This window comes from Mya arenaria, chromosome 14 (assembly GCF_026914265.1).
Source record: "Mya arenaria isolate MELC-2E11 chromosome 14, ASM2691426v1".
Classification (NCBI taxonomy): Eukaryota; Metazoa; Mollusca; class Bivalvia; order Myida; family Myidae; genus Mya; species Mya arenaria.
The window spans coordinates 39,517,673-39,543,348 of record NC_069135.1 but is presented as its reverse complement, the minus strand read 5'-3'; the positions used below and the strand labels follow the sequence as shown (position 1 = coordinate 39,543,348).

The 25,676-nt window shown below is 34.5% G+C and overlaps 1 protein-coding gene across 2 annotated transcripts in view; it reads left to right on the top strand.

Moving 5' to 3' along the window:
* The window catches only part of LOC128217842 (heat shock 70 kDa protein 12B-like), a 34,380-nt gene extending 19,143 nt beyond the window's left edge, over window positions 1–15,237 (top strand). For both annotated transcript variants that reach the window (XM_052925248.1, XM_052925249.1), the window contains exon 8: window positions 13,143–15,237. In XM_052925248.1, coding sequence (XP_052781208.1) covers window positions 13,143–14,194 — 1,052 coding nt within the window. In that variant the 3' untranslated portion in view covers window positions 14,195–15,237. The remainder of the gene's footprint in view (window positions 1–13,142) is intronic.
* Window positions 15,238–25,676: the final 10,439 nt, after the last annotated feature.

Sequence of the window (25,676 nt, the reverse complement as noted above, 5' to 3'; positions counted from 1 at the left end):
ATTTGAATATAGTATCGCCCCCTGATAATTTAATTTTTGTTTCAATGTATCGTTATGAGTATTTTAGTTGTCCTATACAAACTAATTTGTTCTTATCAAAATTAACTTTAAGCCCTGTTTTTGCGAAAAATGATACAACAAATCTACCACCATTTTCACTGTTTCCTCAGTACCATCCATCAGAAGAGATGTATCATCAGCCAATTGCGAGATCTTATACTCCTCACCATCAATTACAATACCCTTTACAGTTTGGTTGTTTCTTATGATAATTGCCAGAATTTCGGAACATAAAATGAACAAATATGGACAAAATAGGGTCCCCTTGTTTACATTCTCTACCTATCTTTAAAAACGCCGAAAGGTGTCCATTTAATTGGATCGCAACCTCAATATTATACATAAAAAATCATTTCCATTTTTTAAACATATCACCAAACTTTAACAGTGACAAAGTTTTTTCAATACAGTTAAAAGATATGGAATCAAACTCCTTTTCTAAATCAATCAGCATCACTTGGCCAGGAATGGTCTTCATTGCATGTTCTCATAATATCATACAACCTTGTGTTTTCACTTATATTTTGACCTTTTGTGAATCCTGTTTGATCTTTTGAATCTAAGGTATCCAAACCATTTTTCAATATGTTGGCTTTATTTCCTGAAACTATCTTGTAAATAACATTTAAAAGAGTAATAGGTCTCCAATCCTTCAAAAACTGTTGCTGTATGCACACATATACTTTTATCATTTTTCATTTGTTTGACAGTATCTGCAACCTCTTCATATGTTAATTGTCCCTCTAAAGAGTTTGACTGCTGCTTGTTAAGATCATTATTGTTACAATTATTAATATCAAGTTGTATATCGAAGTCACATGATAAGTTTTCCTTATAGAGATTATCATAAAAAGTATAGGCTTCTTCCAAAATATAAGAACCATCAACTTTTTTAATAAATGGTATATGCTTATGAGCTATAGTTCTTTTTTTTTAAATTGCGAAGATAAGTAGAAGCCTTTTCTCCATTTTATATCCAATTTACCCTAGTCGTTTCCAAATCCTTTTAGTTTATTGTTTCTTAATTCACTAAGCTCTGTCTCTAGAACAAGTAGGTGATCTTTATAAATATCTGAAATATTTTTTTTTAATTCTAAAATATGATGCACCAAAGTTTCCTCTTGTCTATTTCTCTCCTTTGATTCATAACAAGTATATGATATAGCTTTACCTCTAATTTCAATTAACATAGTTTCTAGAAATAAATTCATCATTTATTACTAATTGTATACTAATTGTATTTCTGATCTGTCCATTTCTAATACAGCATTACAATCATATACTGGAACACAATATTGTAAAATAATCTCCTTTTTTATTTTTACACATTCTAAATAATACATTTGAGATAAAAAGGTTATTAAATTTCCAAAGGCCCTTGCCGTGGTAAGTTTTTGAAAAACATAAATCTATAACAACAATTGAATGATAAGATTTGTAGCAAATATCTGTATCACACTTTCTAACATAATTCATCATATTATGTGTAATAAAAAAAGATCAAGCCCTGGACGTGCTTAGTCTTCTCCATGTATATGACAATTCGTTGTAAGTATCTAACAAGTATCTATCAGCGATAATGTTTAACAAGGTTTTTTCGAGCTTTATAATGGTAGTTTATCGATCTATAATTTTTGTAGTCTAATTCCAAATTAGGTACTAGATTATAATCTTCACAAATCATATACTTATCAATGTTTAAAATGTATCGAATTTATCAAAATAAAATATCATATTCAAACAATCAGGACAGTCTTTATTTGGTTTATATATATTGGCTAACAGGAAAGGCACGTCATTGTACAATAATTCAAGAAGAAGAAAATTTCCACAATTATTTTTTAATACATCTATAATTTTTACATTTAAGTTATTTTTAATAAAAATAACTACTCCTCTAACGTTGGATTAAGCACTACTAAATCGTCATCTCCGTTCCATTCAGAATATATCATTGTCTCAAGTTCATTTGTAAAATATGTTTCCTGAATACAGGCTATATCAACTTTTTTTCTTCAAGTATATTAAATATATCAGGGCGTTATTTAGTATTGTTTAGCCCACGGCAGTTGTGGGAACACAATGATAAATTAGACATAAGTGAAGGCTGTGTCATAGTACCTTATCAGTAATCTATAATAGTTGTAACTACACTTAATATAATCTTTAACAATATCATTATGTAAAAACACTGTATGTTTAAGCATACAATCAAAGGAAGGATAAAGCAAAAACAAAAAAGCAAAAACAAAAACTAGTTTTCACTAAATACATAGAAAGTACATGTATTAAATTTATACAGTATTCAAAACTATCTATTTACATAAAGTAGTAAACTGTATAAGCTTTAAATATATGACAAATATTATCTCAACACCTTTCGATAACAGTTAAAAAGGATCAAATATTTGATCAATTTAGTTATTTAGTGCTTAATATGGATCAAGTATTTGATTATCATGTCGCTGTTACTAGCTGATTACATTTTCTTTACCTGTTTGGGCTTAGTTATATTATCATAAAATACTTACTCTTTCATCAAGAAGTACAAAAAATAAATATTTATTTATATAAATAACAACATGCTATGAACAAATCTGGAATAAATGTTATTTTTATCACTGGGTCTAACAGATATGACAAGATCAAGCAACACAATGAACGACTTCTTACATAACTACAACCCCAACTGTCCTATTATAATAAATATGCCATTTAAAGATAATTGTTTTCATTGTTGATTAAAATCCTTTATTAATCCATACAAATTTATAATTGTGCAGCATAGAAAGAATATGAAGCAATACTTATACATAGCACACACTACTTCTGGTTACGTCTCAATCCGTAGTCTGCAATGGTCTCACTGATGTCAAATTTCACTTGTTCCTTCTTGTGTGTCTGTCCAAAAACTGATCCACTAAAGAACCATGCCTATTAATAAGGGCCGTGTTGAGGCGTGTGACATCGTCTATTACACGGTGCTTCATTCAAGATTGTCCATTTTGAAAATAAGAACCTGAATGCCTTGTGTTTCAAATGTAAATCGCTGCAAAAGATATTTGCTATGAAAACTTATATTCGTATCAAACCAGAGTGCTCAAATTAACTTTACAAAATAAATGAAAAAATGAAAAACTATCGACAAAACAGTGCATCCATGTTAGGTATGCTTAATCTAACGAGTGTTTTGACTGGTCGACGATGATATCAGGAAAATGATATATTTATAGTTTGCACTTGATTTTGCTACAATTGAATCAGAGGTTAGTATTTTCATTATCAAGCCTCTGATGAATGAGAATGCAAGGAATTAGTGGCATTTAGTTATAGACAAAATGGCTTTATGGGATCAGCTATTACTGACCGCGTCAGTGTTAGACAGATGATCACTTTATGCAAGTACTTTATATTGTAAAAACGTACGGGAGGAATTTGAAGTGGCCGTATTATACCGGTTACCGCTTAATACAGGTGACCGTCCGACCAGGTTTGAGTGTAGTTTCATTCTTAAATGAAAGAAATGAACGGCGGCTTGTAATCTCTTTTCTATAATTCGATACAAACTTAGTCACCTACACCACTCTTTAATGTTTAAATTTTATACTTATGGGTTGATGCATTTTTCTTTTATTTTCATTATTTGTTGTCAGCATTTCTACCTTTTTTCATATTTTTTTACCGCAGACCTTAAGTCATTTTGCGATCCTATTACTATCGCTTACATTCTAAGTACATTCCTTTTTGTCAAGACTTCCGTGGCTGTGCCTATTCCGTGACACACTAAGCCATATTGTCTTAGTGTTTATAGCGAGACGGCCGTAAAAAATTGGTGACTTTAGTTTCAGCAGTCAACACAATTCAATGCGGTCGAACCAATATGTAAAGCTAATGATTTCACCAGTCCAAACTTCTATCACTCTATCATTGTCTCAGCACATCCAGACTGAACAGTTATACCGCAGCAATAACAATGTAATTTTGTTCGTGCAAAAAAAATTATGATTTCTGCTTAACAGGCTGAAAAGCTCTTCTGAAACTGAATTAAACTGAATTATGCGTCCCTTACACAAATGACATCGATCAATATCTATGTACTGTAACATGTAAAGATTTTCCTGACAAGTTGCCTTATGCCCAAATGCGTAATGTTGCAATGGCTTGGCGGATGGCCAAATAACTCCAATATAGAGGGCTTGTAATAAGAAAGCAACTACGTTCAACACTCCTGAGTATTATCAATAAATATGCTCACGGTGGATCACCATACACCGGATGTAGTAGCCCAAATGCACTGGCACCGGATTTTCAAACTCGAATTCCTTTTTTAAAAAATCAAAAAAAACAACTTATAATTCCAAACTATGCCGGAATTCTGAAAATTTATTGAAAAATAATGTTTTCATAAATATGCACTTTGTTCTCTCTAGAAAGACAAAATTCGAGTTTGAAAAACTGGTGTCAGTGCCCAAATGAAACGTAAACAATGCCATTGTCACAGGAACGGATTAGGGTTTACCTGTTTTTGTTGTAAATAAAATGTTTGACACAATTAAGTATCAGTATATCGAGTAAAGACATGTACAGGTGTTCAAACACCAACACGAATGTGATGCCTGGCTTTAAAACAGTAGTAAACATGTGGTAAAGTTGATAACTCACGGGCGAAGGCAGGTTTAAAAAAAAACTATTTTAATAATTTGGCTTGTACAAGTCAAATAACAAAATTCTGAATCGACGAGTTTCAATTTTTTAAGTCAAATTTCTCTGTTTCAAAGTATTTTAAGAACATCTTAGTAACATTTGATAATTTCTTGTTTTAATTTGCAATGGTTATGTACTGAGTATACTTATTTTAACTCAGATATTGTATTGAGTATAGCCTTTCTATGTACTGGGGATAGTTATGGCATTGGCATGAGCTCAATGAATAATCTAATCACAGTGTTGATATTAAGCATTCTTAGTTAAGGATTGTAAGTAACACAAAGAATATGTACATCAATATATATATTGTTTCTTCCTATTAAACAGTGTTTTTCATATTTTGTACTGTAATTAAGTGAATAAACAGAAAAGTATTATGACACACTCATCACACTCACGATGTGGAATTAATAGTCCTGCAAAAGCTCTACCTAATCTCATCTAGTTTAGGGGGGACTCATTTATATAATGTCCAAAATAGAAGTACGGTTTCACTTTACTGATCCTGTCTAAATTCGACGATGCAAGTTATCGCCATCATTTTCCGTGATTGGATGATGCATGATGAAAATATACTTCATGAAACATAATAATAGTTGACTTAAATCTACTTCCAATGCAAATAAATTTCCTACTAACTAACTAACGAGTTATAGGTTTCATGTGCACTGTCACTGTGACGCCACTTGATTTTGTTTCCAAATAAGCTGTTTAAAGATTTTAAGTCATCTTTAGATGCGATAATACCTGTTGAGATTATAAGCACACTTAGTTATCTAAACTTAGCAAAATTTCTACGTTCTACGTTCCACGTTCTACGCATTTTATTGCAAACAGTGTTATTGAATTTCATTTGATCAGAATAAATAATTCATTTCAAATAACAATGTCAAAGTTATATTAATTTTAGTAGATTGTATGTCAAATATTTGCAGCATTAACTAGATTGTACCTTGACCTCATTGAAACTACATATCTGTGCATGTAGTTCTGTGGAATAATGTCCCACATCCGACGAATATCACGCCTGAGTTTGTCGGCATTGAGTTGTTGGGACAAGGCCCAACTTTCCTGTTAAGCAAGTGCCACACATTTTCTATCGGATTCAGATCTGGGCCTATTGCCGGAAAATCTAGATCTCAATAAAGGATGAATAATGTTCTGATACCTCACTACGTTTAAATAATCATGGATAGGGACAATTGGAGTATTTGTGTGAATTGAAATTCCTGCCCAGACCATCATCGAACCACCGCCGAACTGATTTGTGTTTATCAGATAACATTCCTTGTTTCGCTCTCCCCTCCGTCGGTAAATGCGGGTGCGCTCGCCTGACCCAACGAGCTTCAATTAATCTGGTTTCATCTACAAAAAAGACATACGCCGAGGCAGCTCTAGTTAACCGTAGATTCCGTCTCTCCTATGCTAACCGTGCTGCTATGTGCCCCGCATAAAGGACAGTAACCTTCTGTGATCGACGGGCGCGGACGGTTAATTGGCCGGTTGTGCATGCCAATGGTTCCCCTTGCCGTTGACGTTGCCAGAGTGAAACGGTTGCATAGGTGAGAAAGAACCATATACCTATCTTGGTGACGAGTTGTATCTCTGCCTTTGGGCCTTCGGCGTATGTTAGCAACACTCCTGGTTCTTCTAAAAAAAATTCACAGCTGACGGATACACGATGTCGCCCTTTGAACAGTCGCGCAACCTAAAATATAAATATTATATTGCGTCATTAGTTATTACAGTACACTTTCAATAATATTTCCAACATTATAAAGTATTTATTAATTTACAAATTGGTCATACCTGCCGATTCTGGGTACCTGCATCAATTATGCCGACGGCCGTGACCCGCTCTTCAATTGTCATTTTAGCCTTTTTTCGGTTCTTCAAGTTGGAAATTTAACGTGTATTGCGTTAAGATGAAATTAAGCTATAACTTTATATTCCTCGTGATTCTCGTGCCAAAATCGGAAATCGCACCTTTCATCTCGCATGGTTAAACTCGACAGTAAGGTGTGATTTTTTTAATAAAAATCGATAGAGAACTAAGCATAACTAGTTTCAAACTTCAAGTCGATACTTAAGCAGTTCTCATAAAAAAGATTTTTATAAAGTGGACGTTTAGAAATTTGTTCAGTGTAGAGTGTGTATTCTCGGTTATACAGGATTTCGTAAGAAACAACAATGAATAGTTTTATTTTTTTAAACAAAATTTAAACTTTATTGAAAAGCATTCTTTTGTCATAGTTGGTTTATAAAATCAATAAAACGTTAACACGAAGTGTCCTTTGCATATAGATGCGTTTTCTTTTAATGTTATTGTTTGATCGGGAATCAATCACATGGTCAATTGTGACATTAAAGTCGGCTGCTGCCTCAACACAGTAAGGAAACTGGTACATTTTAAGATAGAAATAGATAGACAGATAGATTTATTTGTGCATATATATATATATATATATATATATATATATATATATATATATATATATATATATATATATATATATATATATATATATATATATATATATATATGTCATAGTAACAAACCAAATATCTCATAACGTTATAACACAGACTGATTAACAAAGTATAAGTGATAGTATCTATACTAAAGCACAACATCATTAGAATGCTTTGGATTCATACGTGCGTTAAAAAAGATTTAATTCAATGTGACAAATATATAACAAAGGATAACCCATTAAACTTATTTCCAAAGGGGTCCATTGGACAAATATAATTTGTTTGCCAAGATCTCAGTTGTAAGCTGTTTAAATTAGGTTTTCTTTTACAACAATAACATGCATGTACTCTTGATCAGTTAAAGAATGATTAAATGTTTGAGATCGAACTTCTTTTACAGTTATTATGCATCCGACTGTTAAAACCATATTACACATTAGCATAATATTACAAAAATCTTAGAACTGATATGTATAATTAAATGAATAACAATTAATAAAATAGGAATTCTTCCATTTCTGCACATTTCATACCAACAATGAGATGTGATTTCACTTCTTTTGTAAAAGTAATCTTATTTTTCAATTCTTTTAACTTTATTGGAAGACTGTTCCAGTCCTGGATTGCTTGATAAAAGAAAGTATTTAATATAAAACTGTCAGCCTGTGTAAGTATCATGGGCATTTGCTTTTAAAGATTTTATGTATATGGTTTAGTCGTAGTTGCTTTATCCTATTTTCTTTATTAAGCAATCAAAGATCACTGAAAGCGGAGGCTTTCAGGGAAGTTCTACAATCATAGCCATAAATAAATCTGACAACTTTGTTCTGAGTGACCTGTAATCTGTTCTTGAATTGTTTAGATATACCACTGTACCGAGATGTCGATGCAGAGTCAAAATGACATTGTATTAATGAGTAACATAACAATCTTCTTAGAATCATATCTAAAAAACGATTTTGTCTATATAAATGTTTTGACCTAGAATTAACTTTACTGACAATATTGTTAACAATGGATACAGCACTGAAATCATTGTCCATATACTTCCAAGATATTTAACAGATTGTTTAGGTTTTATGATATGGCCATTGCAGTTAACATTGAAGCTATCAACTTTTGTTAGTTTCCTTTTAGACCCAAACAAAATACATTCTGTTTTTCCAAGATGCAAAGACAGTTTGTTGTCAACTAACCACTTACTACAGTTTTCAAGTTCCTTGCCGAGTTAATTACTAATAACAGGCGGATCTTTGTGTGATAAAAGGATAGCACTATCATCTGCATATAATATTAAATTACATTTTTCACTGATGCTTATACTTATATTATTGACATAGCATAAAAACAGCAACGGTCCAAGAGATGTTCATGAATTCAGACGTTGTATTATTTACATTGACAATTTGTTTACGTCCATATAAATATGATTGAAACCACTCAATTGAATCCACACCAATTTCTTTAAACTTCTGACATAAAATTTTGTGATCTACGGTATCAAACGCCTTTTGAAGACCCAGCATAATCATTCTGTATATAGACCGTTGTAATTTTGTTGTTTTATATGGTGTGTCAAATGAATTAGGCTGGAGTCAGTTGAATAGTTACATCTGAAACCACTCTGAAGTTCGTATAATATAATCCATGTTTAACAAGAAAAGATTCTAGTTGGTTGTATACAACTCTTTCAAAGATTTTTGAAACCATACATAGTATGCTTACAGGTCGATAGTTTGAAACATCAGAACTGTTGTTGTTAAACAATGGTTTAACTTTAGCATTTTTTAATTCAGATGGTACAATATTACTTGTGATAGAGCTGTTTATCAGAAATGTTACTGGTATCTTTAAAAATGGTGCAGCATCTTTTAAAAATCTTGCAGGAATGTTATCTAACCCTGTGCTTTTTTAACAATTCAGTTAACATAGTTCCTTGTAAATGTAATCTTCACTAACAGAGTCAGGATTTCTATCTTTATAAAATCGTTTAAAACATTCAGACTCATAGTTAAACAAATTCAAGGGCAAAGGTAGTTTTTTTTTATTAAAATTTAGGCTACAGTAAAAAAGTATTAAAGTGATTTGCAACCTTGCATGGTTCAAACAATTTTCATCATCAATGTTCAATGTTCAAAACAATATTTGGAGAAGATTTACTTTTACTAATATATCCAGGATTTTTTTAAATCTGACCACAGCTTTTTTGGATCATTTTTATTTTCTTCCAGCTTGTTCGATATATATTCTGATTTGGCCTTAATTACTTCTTTCTGAACAAGGTTTCTGTAAAAGCTATATATATATATATATATAACATCTCCTTCTGTTTGTATTTTTTAAATTTTAAAATAAAAAGCATCTCTTTGACTGATGAGTTCCAGAAAGTTAGAATATAACCATGATTCACTTCTTTGTTTTAGTCTGACTTCCTTAACAGGAGCAACAGTGTTCAAAACTGACAGAAATATTTCTTTAAAAGATAGCTATGAATCTTTTACATGTTTTGCAATAAACATGTTTGACCAATCGCAAAGTTTAAGTTTGTGAATAAAATGATCTACAGTGTAATGTTTCAAAGATCTTATAACAACATTCTTATGCATATTATACGTCCCTTTCTGGGTTTTACGCGTACAAAATACAGTCAAATGATCACTGAGACCTATCGGAAGAGTACCATACTGAACAATCTTGTATTGATGGCTACATAAAATGTGATCTAACACAGAAGAGGAGGACTCTGAGATTCAAGAAGGGTCATTTATGATCTGTTTTAGATTAAAGATATTTAGAACTTGTTCAAACCTTTTAAAAAGAGCTGATTTGTTTGCAAAAAAAAATAAATATGTTAAAATCACCAAGGATGTACCATTCTGTGTCATTTCTTACCATAGATAAAACATTTTCAAAAATATCAACAAAATCTGTTTGTTTAGGTGGTCTGTAACATGACCCGTTTAAGATAGGTTTGGTTTTTGGTGATAAAATATCAGCCCAAAATGCTTCAAGATTCTTTTCTAGGTCCCGTCTTTTGGTGAACGCCAGATCTTCGTTAAAGTATAAGCATCTCCACCACCTTGTCTGTTCCGGTCCTTTCTGATTACATTGTATCATTGAATTTGTATTTCCGAGTCTATAACTGATTTGTCCAGCCAGGTCTCTAAATACGATATGGCTGCAAATCTATATTTTGACATGTCTCACTTCGTATGTTGAAATGAATAAAATGAAGTCCTTTAAGTTTAATCATGAATATCGTTTAAATCATCACAAAGATAAAAAGGTAATAATTTGAAAGTACATATCCGACAAGTGAAATAGAAAGATGCATTAGATTTGCATACGTTTTAGTAGAAAGGATTACAAATATAACCAGAGAATCTTATATGTGTCCGGATTTAACAAAAATCACAGTTGACAGCTTTACTACGTGCAGTTTATATACAATGAAGTTAAATTGTAGTTTATCCAAAACAGCGTATGCGCAAGTAACTTAATTTCGGAAATGATGCCGTTGAAATCGTGTCCCAGCGCTTTTGATTTGGAAGAGAGAGCGGACTTTATTTGGAAACAGCTCAAAACTCAAACTATAATTTCACTCTTTGAAACAGTGAAACAACAATTTTATTTAGTAACAAATCACAGTGACACATTATTTCCGTGGCAATGACGTCAAAACACTGGATAGTTATTACAATATACTGATAAACAGATCAAGGGACACATGTTGTTAGGTATACTATTTACAATTTAAAGTATAAGTGATGTAAACATATTATTTTTATGTATATCCAAATGACTTTTCTTAGACATTTTTACATTCCCAATAATGATAAAGAAATGCTTTTATTGCAATTACAAAATAAAACAACCCCGAAAGCATAATCTAAATTTAGCGCACACAACGTGTTTGCATATCACGTGACTTTCTGAATATCATAAATTATATGTTACCTTATACATGTATAATAATGATTTGCATTTTTAAACTAAGAAGTTTTTGGATTATTTGTTTTAATTAATCATACTTACACTGTTTTTTTCATAAACATTTCATTTGAAAGCGAAATTATATTAAACTGCTGGAGTTAACAAGACAATTATGATTGACGCAGTAAACGTTAATGTTTTGGACCAAAGATAATTTTCCCGGTTATGCATCTAAAACACTTATTATCCCCCGCCTATGAAATAGGGAGGGGGATATTGAAATGGCGTTGTCCGTCCGTCTTTCCTTCCGTCCGTCCTTCCTTCTGTCCGTCCGTCCGTCACCTGCGTTTTCTCAGTAACTAGCCGGTAGAATTTCATGAAACTTAAAATAAATATGAACCACTTTACTGGAATGATGCCCGTCCAAAAATATTCGATTGGTCAATTGTCCTTGGAGTTATTGGCCTTGATTTTTTGAAAAATGCACATTCACAGCCATTTCTCAGTCACTAGCTGGCAGAATTTCATGAAACTTAAAATAAATATGAATTACTATACTGGGATGATGCCTGGTTATTTATATTTTGGATTGTGTAATTTCTATATGAGTTATTTGCCCTTGATTTATTAAAAGATCCATGTTTGCAGCCTTTTCTATGCAACTAGCTGGTAGAATTTTATGACACTTGGAATAAATAAGAAACAACATACTGTGATGATGCCTGTCTATTTTTCTTTTGGATTGGTCAATTTTCCTTAGAGTTATTGCCCTTGATTTATTAAAAAATCATTGTTTGCAGCCGTTTCTCAGTAACTAGCTGCTAGATTTTAATGAAACTTGAATGTTATATGAACCAACATCCTGCAATGAACTTCTTCGGTGAATTTCTACGGCTACCCTTAGTTTTGTAATATCGATTTTTAACCCATTCACCGCATACCTATGCTGTTGAAAAAAGTGCAGTTCCAGATAAGACGCCGCTTTTAAAGGTGGCGTCTTATCTTATACTGTATAATTTTGCAATGATTGATGTTTCCGAGTAAGCAGTTTCGGAAAAGACAGTTTTATTTAATTACCCTCTGATTTATTTCGTTAAAAAAAATTATCATAAAGTAGTCCCGGTCGATATTTTATAATTTGGCTCGGAAAGGGATAAACCAATGTGCTTATCTTATTCTTTCTGAGATTTTTTTAACCTTCAAGCACAAACAAGCCATCAAGCACAAACAAGCCATCGTTGGCGGGGGATATTTTTTCACTGAAAATGCTTGTTTCATCATCATTTTACTCTGTGATATCGAAATTGCAGATAAAAAATTATAGTTATAGTATATAAAAGTATACTGGATTTAATGGGATTCGATCCCAAGACGGTAAAGTCAAGACGAAAATAGAACATCAACCTCTGATCCTCCAGGACTTCAACAAAACTTGTCGATATTATGGCGTATTAACAATACAATAATTCCATCAAGTGATAATGCCAATCAACCAGTCACGCAACAAAAACGCTGTTATTAAGTGCTTATTAGCGTTTTGGACGCTACTATGACAGTTGTGGGCTTCTAAGACAATATTTGAGCAAATATCAACATTTGCTAAAAGAGTTCCAGCTTTTGGTATCTCATTAATAACAATCCAAATGATTTGCAGCACTTTATTTCGTTATACATCAAAAAAGAGCATTGCTCCTCCCTCTTCTCTACCTCACTAACATATATTTAGTCAGTGGTCTAGCTAGGTATTTCTTTGGTATTTCCCATACATTTCTTATTAATAAAGCATAGTGTGGCCCTACTACTACTACTACTACTACTACTACTACTACTACTACTACTACTACTACTACTACTACTACTACTACTACTACTACTACTACTACTACTACTACTACTACTACTACTACTTCTACTACTACTACTACTACTACTACTACTAAAAATAATAATGGAATGTTCTATTTTAGGTGGCACCGCAGACATTTCTATCCATGAGAAGAACCAGGACGGCACTCTGAAGGAAATACATCAGCCGACCGGTGGACCATGGGGTGGCATCTATGTTGACGCAAACTATCTCAAATTCTTAGAAAACATTTTTGGAGAGAATGCTATAACTGCACTAAAGACCGAGGACATGGCCGATTATTTTGACGTTATCAGGGACTTTGAAACAAAGAAAATTACTTTAAACAAAAAGATGACAGGCAAATTTACGTTCAAAATATCTTCAACCGCTAAGAAGCTTTCCAAAGAGCTGACAGGCCAGAATCTAGAGCAGAGGTTAGACAGCCTTGGATATGGTGAGTCAGTCGTTGTGAAAGGAGACAAGTTGCGAGTTGAGCCTGACATCATTCGTTCTTGGTTTGACGGTCCTATAGATGATATTATTGGTCACGTGAAGAGCCTTCTCAAGGAGCCCAAGTTGAGGGCGGTGCAGACAATTGTGCTGGTTGGTGGTTTTGGAGAGAGCACGTACGTCCAGGAGAGGCTGAGGGCTGATATCCCAGACAAGCGTCTGATTGTCCCTGCTGAGGCGGGTCTCGCCGTGCTGAAAGGGGCCGTCAGGTTTGGACATAATCCAACAATCATCACATCAAGGGTCATGAAATACACGTACGGAGTTGAGGTGAAAATGATTTATGATGAGAAAATTCACAGTGACGACAAAAAATACTTCGATGAAGACGGGAAATGGCGTGTGTTTAAATGTTTCGATGTGTTCGTTCGTGTAAACAAGGATGTTCCCATTGACCACAAAATAACCAAGGGTTACATACCTCTAGCATACAGGACATCCATAGCAATCTTCCGGACGACAACCGAGAACCCCGTGTACGTGACCGACCCCGGCTGTGAGCTGCTCGGTAAGCTGATTCTAGAGCTGCCCCGGGACATGCCTCTCTCTGAGCTTAATACCGATATAACATTCATATTTGGAGGGACGGAACTTGTGGTGAAAGGCCGTGTGAGAAAGACCGGAGAAGAGCAGATCTTGAAACTAAATTGTCTTAAATAAGCTAAAACGCACACCAGGACTCTGCAATGTAAACCTGTTGTTATTCTCGTTTTTCTGGAAATAGAGTAATATTAACTTATAAAGAAACGACGTTATATTGCTGACCGTGTGAGAAAGACAAAACAGGGGAATGAAACGTATAACTCTTAAAACTTATTTGTTATGGGTAGGCTACAACTGGCACCAAGAACCTGTGATGTGAACTTGCGAAATGCAATGATATATATATTCTATTAACAAGCTTTTATATTCCTTTAGAGACGATTAGGTATAAATGGATGTATTTGGAAACGACGATGCTGTTGTTACTAACATTATGAAACTGAATTACCTTCTAAAAGACTTTAATCTTGTCTATATAGTCATATATTATGTATACTTATGTTGATATTTTCGGGTATGGGCGACGTTTAACTGTGTGTCTGCAAAACACAAGCTTATTATTATAACATTATATCGACGAAATGGAATGCATTATATTTGCATAAAACATATCAAAATACATGTTTTATAGGTCATCAGGGTTTAGATATATCCCCTGCCTGGTGACCATTAAAAACAGAATTTCACAAATAAACGGGAAAACTGGAGAATATCGAAATTGTCTGGCGTAAAGTAATATTCAGCTCATTCCTGTTTAGGTTATATGTAAATTTATGTTATTTTTCCTGCAAATTGTAATTGCTTATTTTTTTATAATTGAAAATAAAAGTATATTTGGTTTATATGTAAATATGAAACCCTTTTATGCGCGTGTGATCTATCTGTACGTTTGCTTGTGTACGTCTGTGATTTTACATAATCTAGAAATGTTTGAAGAAGCATAAAAGGGATACTTTTTTGATTGTTCAGCAAATTATTGTTAGTAATATTTATATGAAAAAAAAACTGACAATACTATAAGTATCTTGCATGTGTATTCCGGCACGGGTAACGAGGCTTGCCGAGCTACCGGCCAAGCAGCGTACCCGAGGGTCGTATTGGGATGGCGTGAAATGATTTTCATAAACTATACAATAAAAGAAATAAAAAGTGGCACGTTGTTTGCGCGTGACTCATCTTACATAGGGGTTGTAAGACGCTTTTTCCCAGCACTGGACACATCACCGGAAACACATGTTCGGTATGCAAAAAAGCCGTTCCGGTTAGGTGATTCTTTGCAAGCACAGAATAAATCTAAATTAATAAAAGCAGGATATTTTCATTGACAGGTTCAACACCATCAACGTCACAGAACTAAATGCTTTGCCATATCTAATGCTCCCAAAGGATGTGAAAAGGAATGTAGGAAAACTGACTTTTATGGCAATCATAAACTTGCTATTTAAGCGTATTGAACATATGCATTACCTCCAACACAAACACACAAACACACGCGCAAGCGCGCATGCACGCACGCACACGGGAGAGCGCGAAAGCGCATGAACACAAATACACAGCATATATGACGTTAGTTTTAACTAGAAGAATCACCGCACCACGAAAATTTCCTCAACCGGTATTTAATGTCGTGATTTTATGAAGAAACATATAGTTAAAACAATATTGAAATCTGGTCTATTAAGCTGTTGTTCACTGCCTCGTTTGCTGGCATTTTCACAATTTGTTTTGCTAAGCATACTAACGTGAACTTTTGTAAGTTCATTACGTTGACTTTGACCCATTCGAGGCCGAGCACAGAAATGCGAGTAAAGAAGAGGACAAATGTCACCAAGGACGGCGCTCTTTACAGCGTTTTAAGATGATTTTACTCAACAACAAGTTATGCTTAAAAGTTTTAAACAAAATATGTTTCAAAATCTAGTAGTCGTCACTGTTATGCAATAAATCCATTTATGCCTCCATTATTGACTCTATTTCAATATGCAGTTATTAAGTGAACAAGATACACTGGTATCCGATAGTGGCACTGATCACATAACAAGACACACTGGCATCTGACGTTGGGGCACGGATCACATACGACACACTGGTATTCAACATTGAGGCACGGATCACATAATATAACACACTGGCATCTGACATTGAGGAAATGATCATATAACAAGACACACTGGTATACGACATTTAGGAACGAATCACATAACAAGACACACTTGCATCTGATATTGAGGCACGGATCACATAATAGGACACGCTGGCATCTGACATTTAGGCACGGATCTCATAACAAAACCCACTAGTATCCGACATTGAGGCGCTGATTACATATCAAGACACATCTGTATCTGATATTGAGGCACTGATCACATAACAAGACACACTGGTATCCGACATTGAAGCACGGATCACATAACAAGACACACTTGCATCTGACATTGAGGAACGGATCACATAACAAGACACGCTGGCATCTGACATTGAGGCATGGATATCATATCAAGACACACTGGTATCTGACATTGAGGCACTGATCACATATCAAGACACACTGGTATCTGACATTGAGGCGTTGATTACATATCAAGACACACTGGTATCTGACATTGAAGCACGGATCACATATCAAGACACACTGGTATCTGACATTGAGGCACTGAGTACATATCAAGACACACTGGTATCTGACATTGAAGCACGGATCACATATCAAGACACACTGGTATCTGACATTGAAGCACAGATCACATATCAAGACACACTGGTATCTGACATTGAAGCACGGATATCATAACAAGACACACTGGTATCTGACATTGAAGCACGGATCACATATCAAGACACACTGGTATCTGACATTGAGGCGCTGATTACATATCAAGACACACTGGTATCTGATATTGAAGCACGGATCACATATCAAGACACACTGGTATCTGACATTGAGGCGCTGATTACATATCAAGACACACTGGTATCTGACATTGAAGCACGGATCTCATATCAAGACACACTGGTATCTGACATTGAGGCACAGATCACATTACAAGACACACTGGTATCTGACATTGAAGCACGGATCACATATCAAGACACACTGGTATCTGACATTGAGGCACGAATATCATTACAAGACACACTGGTATCTGACATTGAGGCAATGGTCACATGACAAGACACACTGGTATCTGACATTGAGGCACGGATCAAATAACAAGACACACTGGTATCAGACATTGAGGCACGGATCACATGACAAGACACACTGGTATCTTACATTGAGGCACTAATCACATGACAAGACACACTGGTATCTGACATTGAGGCACTGATTACATAACAAGACACACTGGCATCTGACATTGAGGCAATGATCACATAACAAGACACACTGGTATCTGACATTGAGCCACATATCACATTACAAGACACACTGGTTAATGACATTGAGGCAATGATCACATAACAAGATACACTGGTACCCGACATTGAGCCACATATCACATATCAAGACACACTGGTTTCTGACATTGAGGCACTGATCACATAACAAGACACATTGGCATCTGACATTGAGGCACGGATCTCTAAACAAAACACACTAGTATCCGAAAACGAGGCACGTGTCACATAAGAAATCATAGTTTTATCCAACATAGAGGCACGGATTACATAACAAAAAATAGTGGTATCCGACATCGAGAAACGAATCACGTAACAAGACATTCTTGCATCTGAAATTGCGGTACGGGTCACATAACAAAACACGCTTGCATCTAACGTTGAGGCACGGATCACATAACAAGACACGCTCACGTAGCAAGACACACTGGTATCCGACATTGATGCATTGATCACATAACAAGACACACTGGTATCTGACATTGATGCATTGATCACATCACAAGACACACTGGTATCCGACATTGCGGTGCCAACGCTTAGGCAAGTAGACTTTTCCTTCGATAAGTAGAACAAAAAATAATGAACGAAAATAGCATATGCTGATATTAAACTTACATATGGTATCGTCTTAGAAACCCAAATGACATTGGCAAGTATGATAAAGATAACGTAAATGAGCCATTGTTATATGAAATTCATTTTCTATTTGTTTTTGCCGTGATGGCAAGTATTGGCAATAGAGGAGCTACATAAAAAAGGCAAACTGTTATAAATCACATTAAGCCCTAGCTACTGTCGGTGAGTATAACGGTATCTTATTTTTATCTGTTTAGAGTAAATGGAGACTAGTAAGTTCAAATAGGATTGACTCAGCGTTGTGGTAAACGTAAAGGTTCTGAATACGAATCAATATCTGATTGTCTTAAATTTAATGAAATTGTTACATTAAAAACGTATAACAAATTTTCATAAAATTAGTGATCGTTGTGAAGGTTTTAACGATGCCCGCACCTATGAATAGTTTTCTTTTATTGACAAAAGTTTGCCTCGGTACACAATTTTCTTTATTAGTACACTAGCTTCATTTTCGTGAATGTTAATGAATATCCAGATTTCCAATAATAAAAATAAGCTCAAAGCTCAAGTTATGCAAATTCTAATAGATCAGATTTTATTTTTGTTCATGACTTTTACATTTTACACAACTGATAGCTAATCCTATGTGGAACTACTCGTAAAATCATCTGAAGAAAATATTTGGAGGCCATGCTCACCGTTCGCGTCCATTTTCCACTCATTGGCACTATGAGAGAGAAGACGCGTTGAAACATTTTCAAGGCATAACAAAGAGGTGTGGCTCATATCATTGCCCGCCATGTAAAAGCTCAGCGTGCTTGCTTAAAACTGTTAAACAAAGTTATTATTCTGGCCATTGGTCACTAGAGCTATAGACCGTGTGGGGAAAACGGAGAAAGAGGAGATTTTAAAACTTCATTGTCTCAAATAAGCTTCAACTGACACCAAGAACCAGTGAAATACAATGGCATAAATATTTTATAAATAAGTCCGTTAATGTTCGCATTCGCCACTTGGTTTGAAATATTTCTGCTGCAATTTATCTGTTATTGACGACCGGCTTATTTAATAGAACAATATAATAGACGATAGATACAAAAGGCTGTTTCAAAAACAATTGAATAGTTAGGCTTAAAAATATCTTGCTTAAACATTTAACAGTTGGAGTTTTATCAGTGAAATACCAGCAGTGAAATATCATTTGAGAGTTGTCACTGCAACCTAAGGAGTGAAAACTTAAACTTTACGCGTGGGTTTCATCTTATCTTGGAAACGACTCGTCTACAAGCCAATAAAACTGATCTCTTACTTTGAGGTTAATAAGATACCCATGTAAATAAAATCAATTCTTGAGATTTAAAGTCCAAAATATTAAAACAATATAATTTGTAAACTTGTCCTCATTTTTGAGGCTTTAATAAAGATTCCAGTTATTGACAAAACTACAAAGAGAACCAAACAGCATTTACTGTAACAGTCTGTCATTGCATTGACTAGTAGCCTAACAGATTGTCAAACTAAAACATTTAGGAGCCCAGGCACAAACTTCCGGACTCACTTTCATATCAAGCTCTGACCTTCACGCTCATTCTGAAAGAATAAAACAAACAATATTGGAGCAGGTACATGTCACTATGAAGGAGGACAAAAAACAAGCCGGAAAGAAGGTTCACCTTTGAAGCCCACATGGGCAGTCTTTCACAATAGCATATACGCCCATAGTAAAAGAATAAAGCACAGAATGTTGAGTCAACAGGCGTTTGGACCGTACTTTGCTTATTCCAAGTTTACTATTTCTCCTTAGAACTTATGTAAATCCCCCAAAACAAATGTTTTTTTTTTTTAAATATAAGTTATTTCATAACAGCATGTGAGGCATCAAGAGGGCAAACACGGTTTGTTAAACAAATCACCTAGCTTCCATGTATACTTAAAAACAATAAGTCCAGTGAAGATTGGATTGACAATGTAGTCTTAATGTTAAAAATGTGATTTAGTAAAAATGACCAAGTGGTCTTCGATCTCTTGCTCCAGAGAGCAGAAAGGACCAGGTGTAGGAAAAGATTTCTTTATAACTAAAAATAAAAGAACAAAACAAAACAAGTCATGCGTATATTATTTGATCTTAATGAATGTCTTTAACGCATCAGAGAATAATAAAATGATACCATATTTATGAAACATATCACAAATGCTTAAGAAGCCTAATAAGGAAATAAGCATATGTTACGCTTCATCCTAAAATGTTTATTTGTCCAAATTTATCGCGATTCTAAAAGGTTTATGGGCAATGTACTTCTAAGATAACGTCATTGCTGTGACAATAATAAAGACGTGTTTTCTCTGACAAACAATCTGAGCTAAACGGCAAGGAAATAATAAAAGAGCACACTGGAGGTTTTCAAATATCTACCAATAGTTTGCCTTTTGGTTTAAAACAGATCATTTTATATTAAAACTAAAATTATGGATGTGTAGCTTTGCGTGAGATTCCATCCTTGTCGAACCAAATTTAGTATTAATATACGTGCACTTGAAAAAAGGGTCATTGCTATTTTGACCAGTGGCCTTAAAATTAATAGATTTCATCTACTGTTCACAATCTCTAATCGTTCTGAGTTTGATGAGTTGTGAAAGTTTTGAGCGTCAACCGTTGACTTTTGATTAAAGATTACTATGACCTTGACATTTGAGCCTATTGAACTAAAAGGTATAGTGTTATCTATAATTCAGATCAATAACCCTATCCAGTTTGCTGGCTGTATGATCAAACGTCTTTATACGCACAATATTGAGCAGAAACAATTTTGCACTTACATGTCAGCAAGACTCCGAACTTCGACCTACTGACCTAAAACTCGATGTGATCTACTGCACATGACCTATATTGTTACATGCAAGTTTTAGGACCTTCTGTATATAAAAACAGGAATCAACCTTATCCTTTGATCTACTGATATCAAAATCTACCAGTCATGGTCAAAAACCATATAAAGTTTAACGAAAGTAGGATCAAGTGTATTTGATATATTAAATGGAAGCCATTTTTTGTAAGGTCACTGTAAAATAGACCTATTGACCCAAATACAAAAATGTCATCTACCGATCATGACCAATATGCATACACTGTTTGAAAGTTTTACAACTTGTAATTATTAGGTTATTACATGAATTATAATAACAGAAAATGCATGAATAATTAAAGCGTTATTAAAAGAAACAAAATATATGTACACTTTGTCGTAAATTAATGCAACAGCTAACATCGATTTTATTTATATAATGAAATTTCACAGAACAGAATAATAACATCACATATCATAGGTATCTAAATACCTATATTAAAATGGATGATTTAATAATTGTATCGCATGTTAGAAATATTGAATTCAGTAATTTGTATTTGTAAGATTCAAATAATTGTAATTAAATAAAAATAGATCTCGTCACTGCAATGAAAAGTTTTATGTAATGCATACATAGTGTGCACATTGCAACATTAAATAAATATTTTATTAATCATGTTATGCCCCTCTTGCCTTTAAACAGAAATATATAGACGTTTAACATTATGTACATTTTCTGCGGAACCTCACATTAGAATTTTTGTTAACTTTGACTCGATCAGCTAGACTAATTGTTGTTTTCTGGCTTGTATTTGATCTCGGCTGAGCATTTATCAAAAAAGATATTTGTTTGTTAAGGTCAAAGTAAATTACAAATAAGGTCAAGGTCAAAAAAAGAATTGGTCAGCTCATAAGCCTATGATAATTTGTTACACAGAACCCAAATTTGCTGTATTATTTCAAGATCAAAACTAGTTTATAGTTACATGTATGTACATTTAGGGGTGATATGTTTTTACAAAGTTCATGCAGAACATAAAGTATTAAGGTATCATCGAACTTAGACATTTGATTGTACAAGCCTTATATTCGTGCTTGCCGGTAGAACAAATCAACAAGCTCTGCTATATAAAATCAAAAATATTGATCAATCTCGAAAAGCAATTTACAAGTACATGGCTTGCTGCCATGCGCTATTAATGACCACTGTATTTGAGGTGTATCATTGCTCTTTGAAAACAAAGTAAAGTTCTTTGAAAACAAAGTAAATATCACACACAGAATATAGCACAATGTTTTCCATAATGAATACAACCACCATGCCAAAGTAACTTATTTAGACTTAGGTACTCGCTTACTTTGTAGAGGTCTGACATTGAGAAATGATTATTTGCGTTTGAATCTTAAACAAAATGCTTGTAACACTGATTAAACATTATTAAAAATTCAAATATAATCTTCATTCAAGTCAATTCAAGTCAAGAGGCGAAATGCATACATATAAAGATTTCAATTCTAACATTACAAAACATTTTTGACAATATATTTTAACAATAGTAAATGGCTAGTGTAATATATTTATTGTAAAGAATTCATACAAATGCGACAGAAAGGGCCTCGAACATGATCGATATAATGTGTCAGAAAGGACCTCGGATACTATCGATATAATGTGACAGAAAGGACCTCGGATACTATCGATATAATGTGACAGAAAGGACCTTGGACACTATCGATATAATGTGACAAAAAGGACCTCGGACACTATCGATATAATGTGACAGAAAGGACCTCGGACACTATCGATATAATGTGACAAAAAGGACCTCGGACACTATCGATATAATGTGACAAAAAGGACCTCGGACACTATCGATATAATGTGACAAAAAGGACCTCGGACACTATCGATATAATGTGACAAAAAGGACCTCGGACACTATCGATATAATGTGACAAAAAGGACCTTGGACACTATCGATATAATGTGTCAGAAAGGACCTTGGACACTATCGATATAATGTGTCAGAAAGGACCTCGGACACTATCGATATAATGTGACAAAAAGGACCTTGGACACTATCGATATAATGTGACAGAAAGGACCTCGGACACTATCGATATAATGTGACAAAAAGGACCTTGGACACAATCGATATAATGTGACAGAAAGGACCTCAGATACTATCGATATAATGTGACAGAAAGGATCTCAGATACTATCGATATAATGTGTCAGAAAGGACCTCGGACACTATCGATATAATGTGACAAAAAGGACCTTGGACACTATCGATATAATGTGACAGAAAGGACCTCGGACACTATCGATATAATGTGACAAAAAGGACCTTGGACACTATCGATATAATGTGTCAGAAAGGACCTCGGACACTATCGATATAATGTGACAAAAAGGACCTTGGACACTATCGATATAATGTGACAGAAAGGACCTCGGACACTATCGATATAATGTGACAAAAATGACCTCGGACACTATCGATATAATGTGACAAAAAGGACCTTGGACACTATCGATATAATGTGACAAAAAGGACCTCAGATACTATCGATATAATGTGACAAAAAGGACCTTGGACACTATCGATATAATGAGACAAAAATGAACTCGGACACTATCGATATAATGTGACAAAAAGGACCTCGGACACTATCGATATAATGTGTCAGAAAGGACCTCGGACACTATCGATATAATGTGACAAAAAGGACCTTGGACACTATCGATATAATGTGACAAAAAGGACCTTGGACGATATCGATATAATGTGTCAGAAAGGACCTCGGACACTATCGATATAATGTGTCAGAAAGGACCTCGGACACTATCGATATAATGTGACAAAAAGGACCTTGGACACTATCGATATAATGTGACAGAAAGGACCTCGGACACTATCGATATAATGTGACAAAAAGGACCTCAGATACTATCGATATAATGTGACAGAAAGGCCCTCAGATACTATCGATATAATGTGTCAGAAAGGACCTTGGACACAATCGATATAATGTGACAGAAAGGACCTCAGATACTATCGATATAATGTGACAGAAAGGATCTCAGATACTATCGATATAATGTGTCAGAAAGGACCTCGGACACTATCGATATAATGTGACAAAAAGGACCTTGGACACTATCGATATAATGTGACAAAAAGGACCTTGGACACTATCGATATAATGTGACAAAAAGGACCTCAGATACTATCGATATAATGTGACAAAAAGGACCTTGGACACTATCGATATAATGAGACAAAAATGACCTCGGACATTATCGATATAATGTGACAAAAAGGACCTCGGACACTATCGATATAATGTGTCAGAAAGGACCTCGGACACTATCGATATAATGTGACAAAAAGGACCTTGGACACTATCGATATAATGTGACAGAAAGGACCTTTGACACTATCGATATAATGTGACAAAAAGGACCTCGGACACTATCGATATAATGTGACAAAAAGGACCTTGGAAACTATCGATATAATGTGACAAAAAGGACCTTGGACACTATCGATATAATGTGACAGAAAGGACCTTGGACACTATCGATATAATGTGACAAAAATGACCTCGGACACTATCGATATAATGTGACAAAAAGGACCTTGGACACAATCGATATAATGTGACAGAAAGGACCTCAGATACTATCGATATAATGTGACAAAAAGGACCTTGGACACTATCGATATAATGTGACAGAAAGGACCTCGGACACTATCGATATAATGTGACAAAAATGACCTCGGACACTATCGATATAATGTGACAAAAAGGACCTTGGACACTATCGATATAATGTGACAAAAAGGACCTCAGATACTATCGATATAATGTGACAAAAAGGACCTTGGACACTATCGATATAATGAGACAAAAATGACCTCGGACACTATCGATATAATGTGACAAAAAGGACCTCGGACACTATCGATATAATGTGTCAGAAAGGACCTCGGACACTATCGATATAATGTGACAAAAAGGACCTTGGACACTATCGATATAATGTGACAAAAAGGACCTTGGACGATATCGATATAATGTGTCAGAAAGGACCTCGGACACTATCGATATAATGTGTCAGAAAGGACCTCGGACACTATCGATATAATGTGACAAAAAGGACCTTGGACACTATCGATATAATGTGACAGAAAGGACCTCGGACACTATCGATATAATGTGACAAAAAGGACCTCAGATACTATCGATATAATGTGACAGAAAGGACCTCAGATACTATCGATATAATGTGTCAGAAAGGACCTTGGACACAATCGATATAATGTGACAGAAAGGACCTCAGATACTATCGATATAATGTGACAGAAAGGATCTCAGATACTATCGATATAATGTGTCAGAAAGGACCTCGGACACTATCGATATAATGTGACAAAAAGGACCTTGGACACTATCGATATAATGTGACAAAAAGGACCTTGGACACTATCGATATAATGTGACAAAAAGGACCTCAGATACTATCGATATAATGTGACAAAAAGGACCTTGGACACTATCGATATAATGAGACAAAAATGACCTCGGACACTATCGATATAATGTGACAAAAAGGACCTCGGACACTATCGATATAATGTGTCAGAAAGGACCTCGGACACTATCGATATAATGTGACAAAAAGGACCTTGGACACTATCGATATAATGTGACAGAAAGGACCTTGGACACTATCGATATAATGTGACAAAAAGGACCTCGGACAC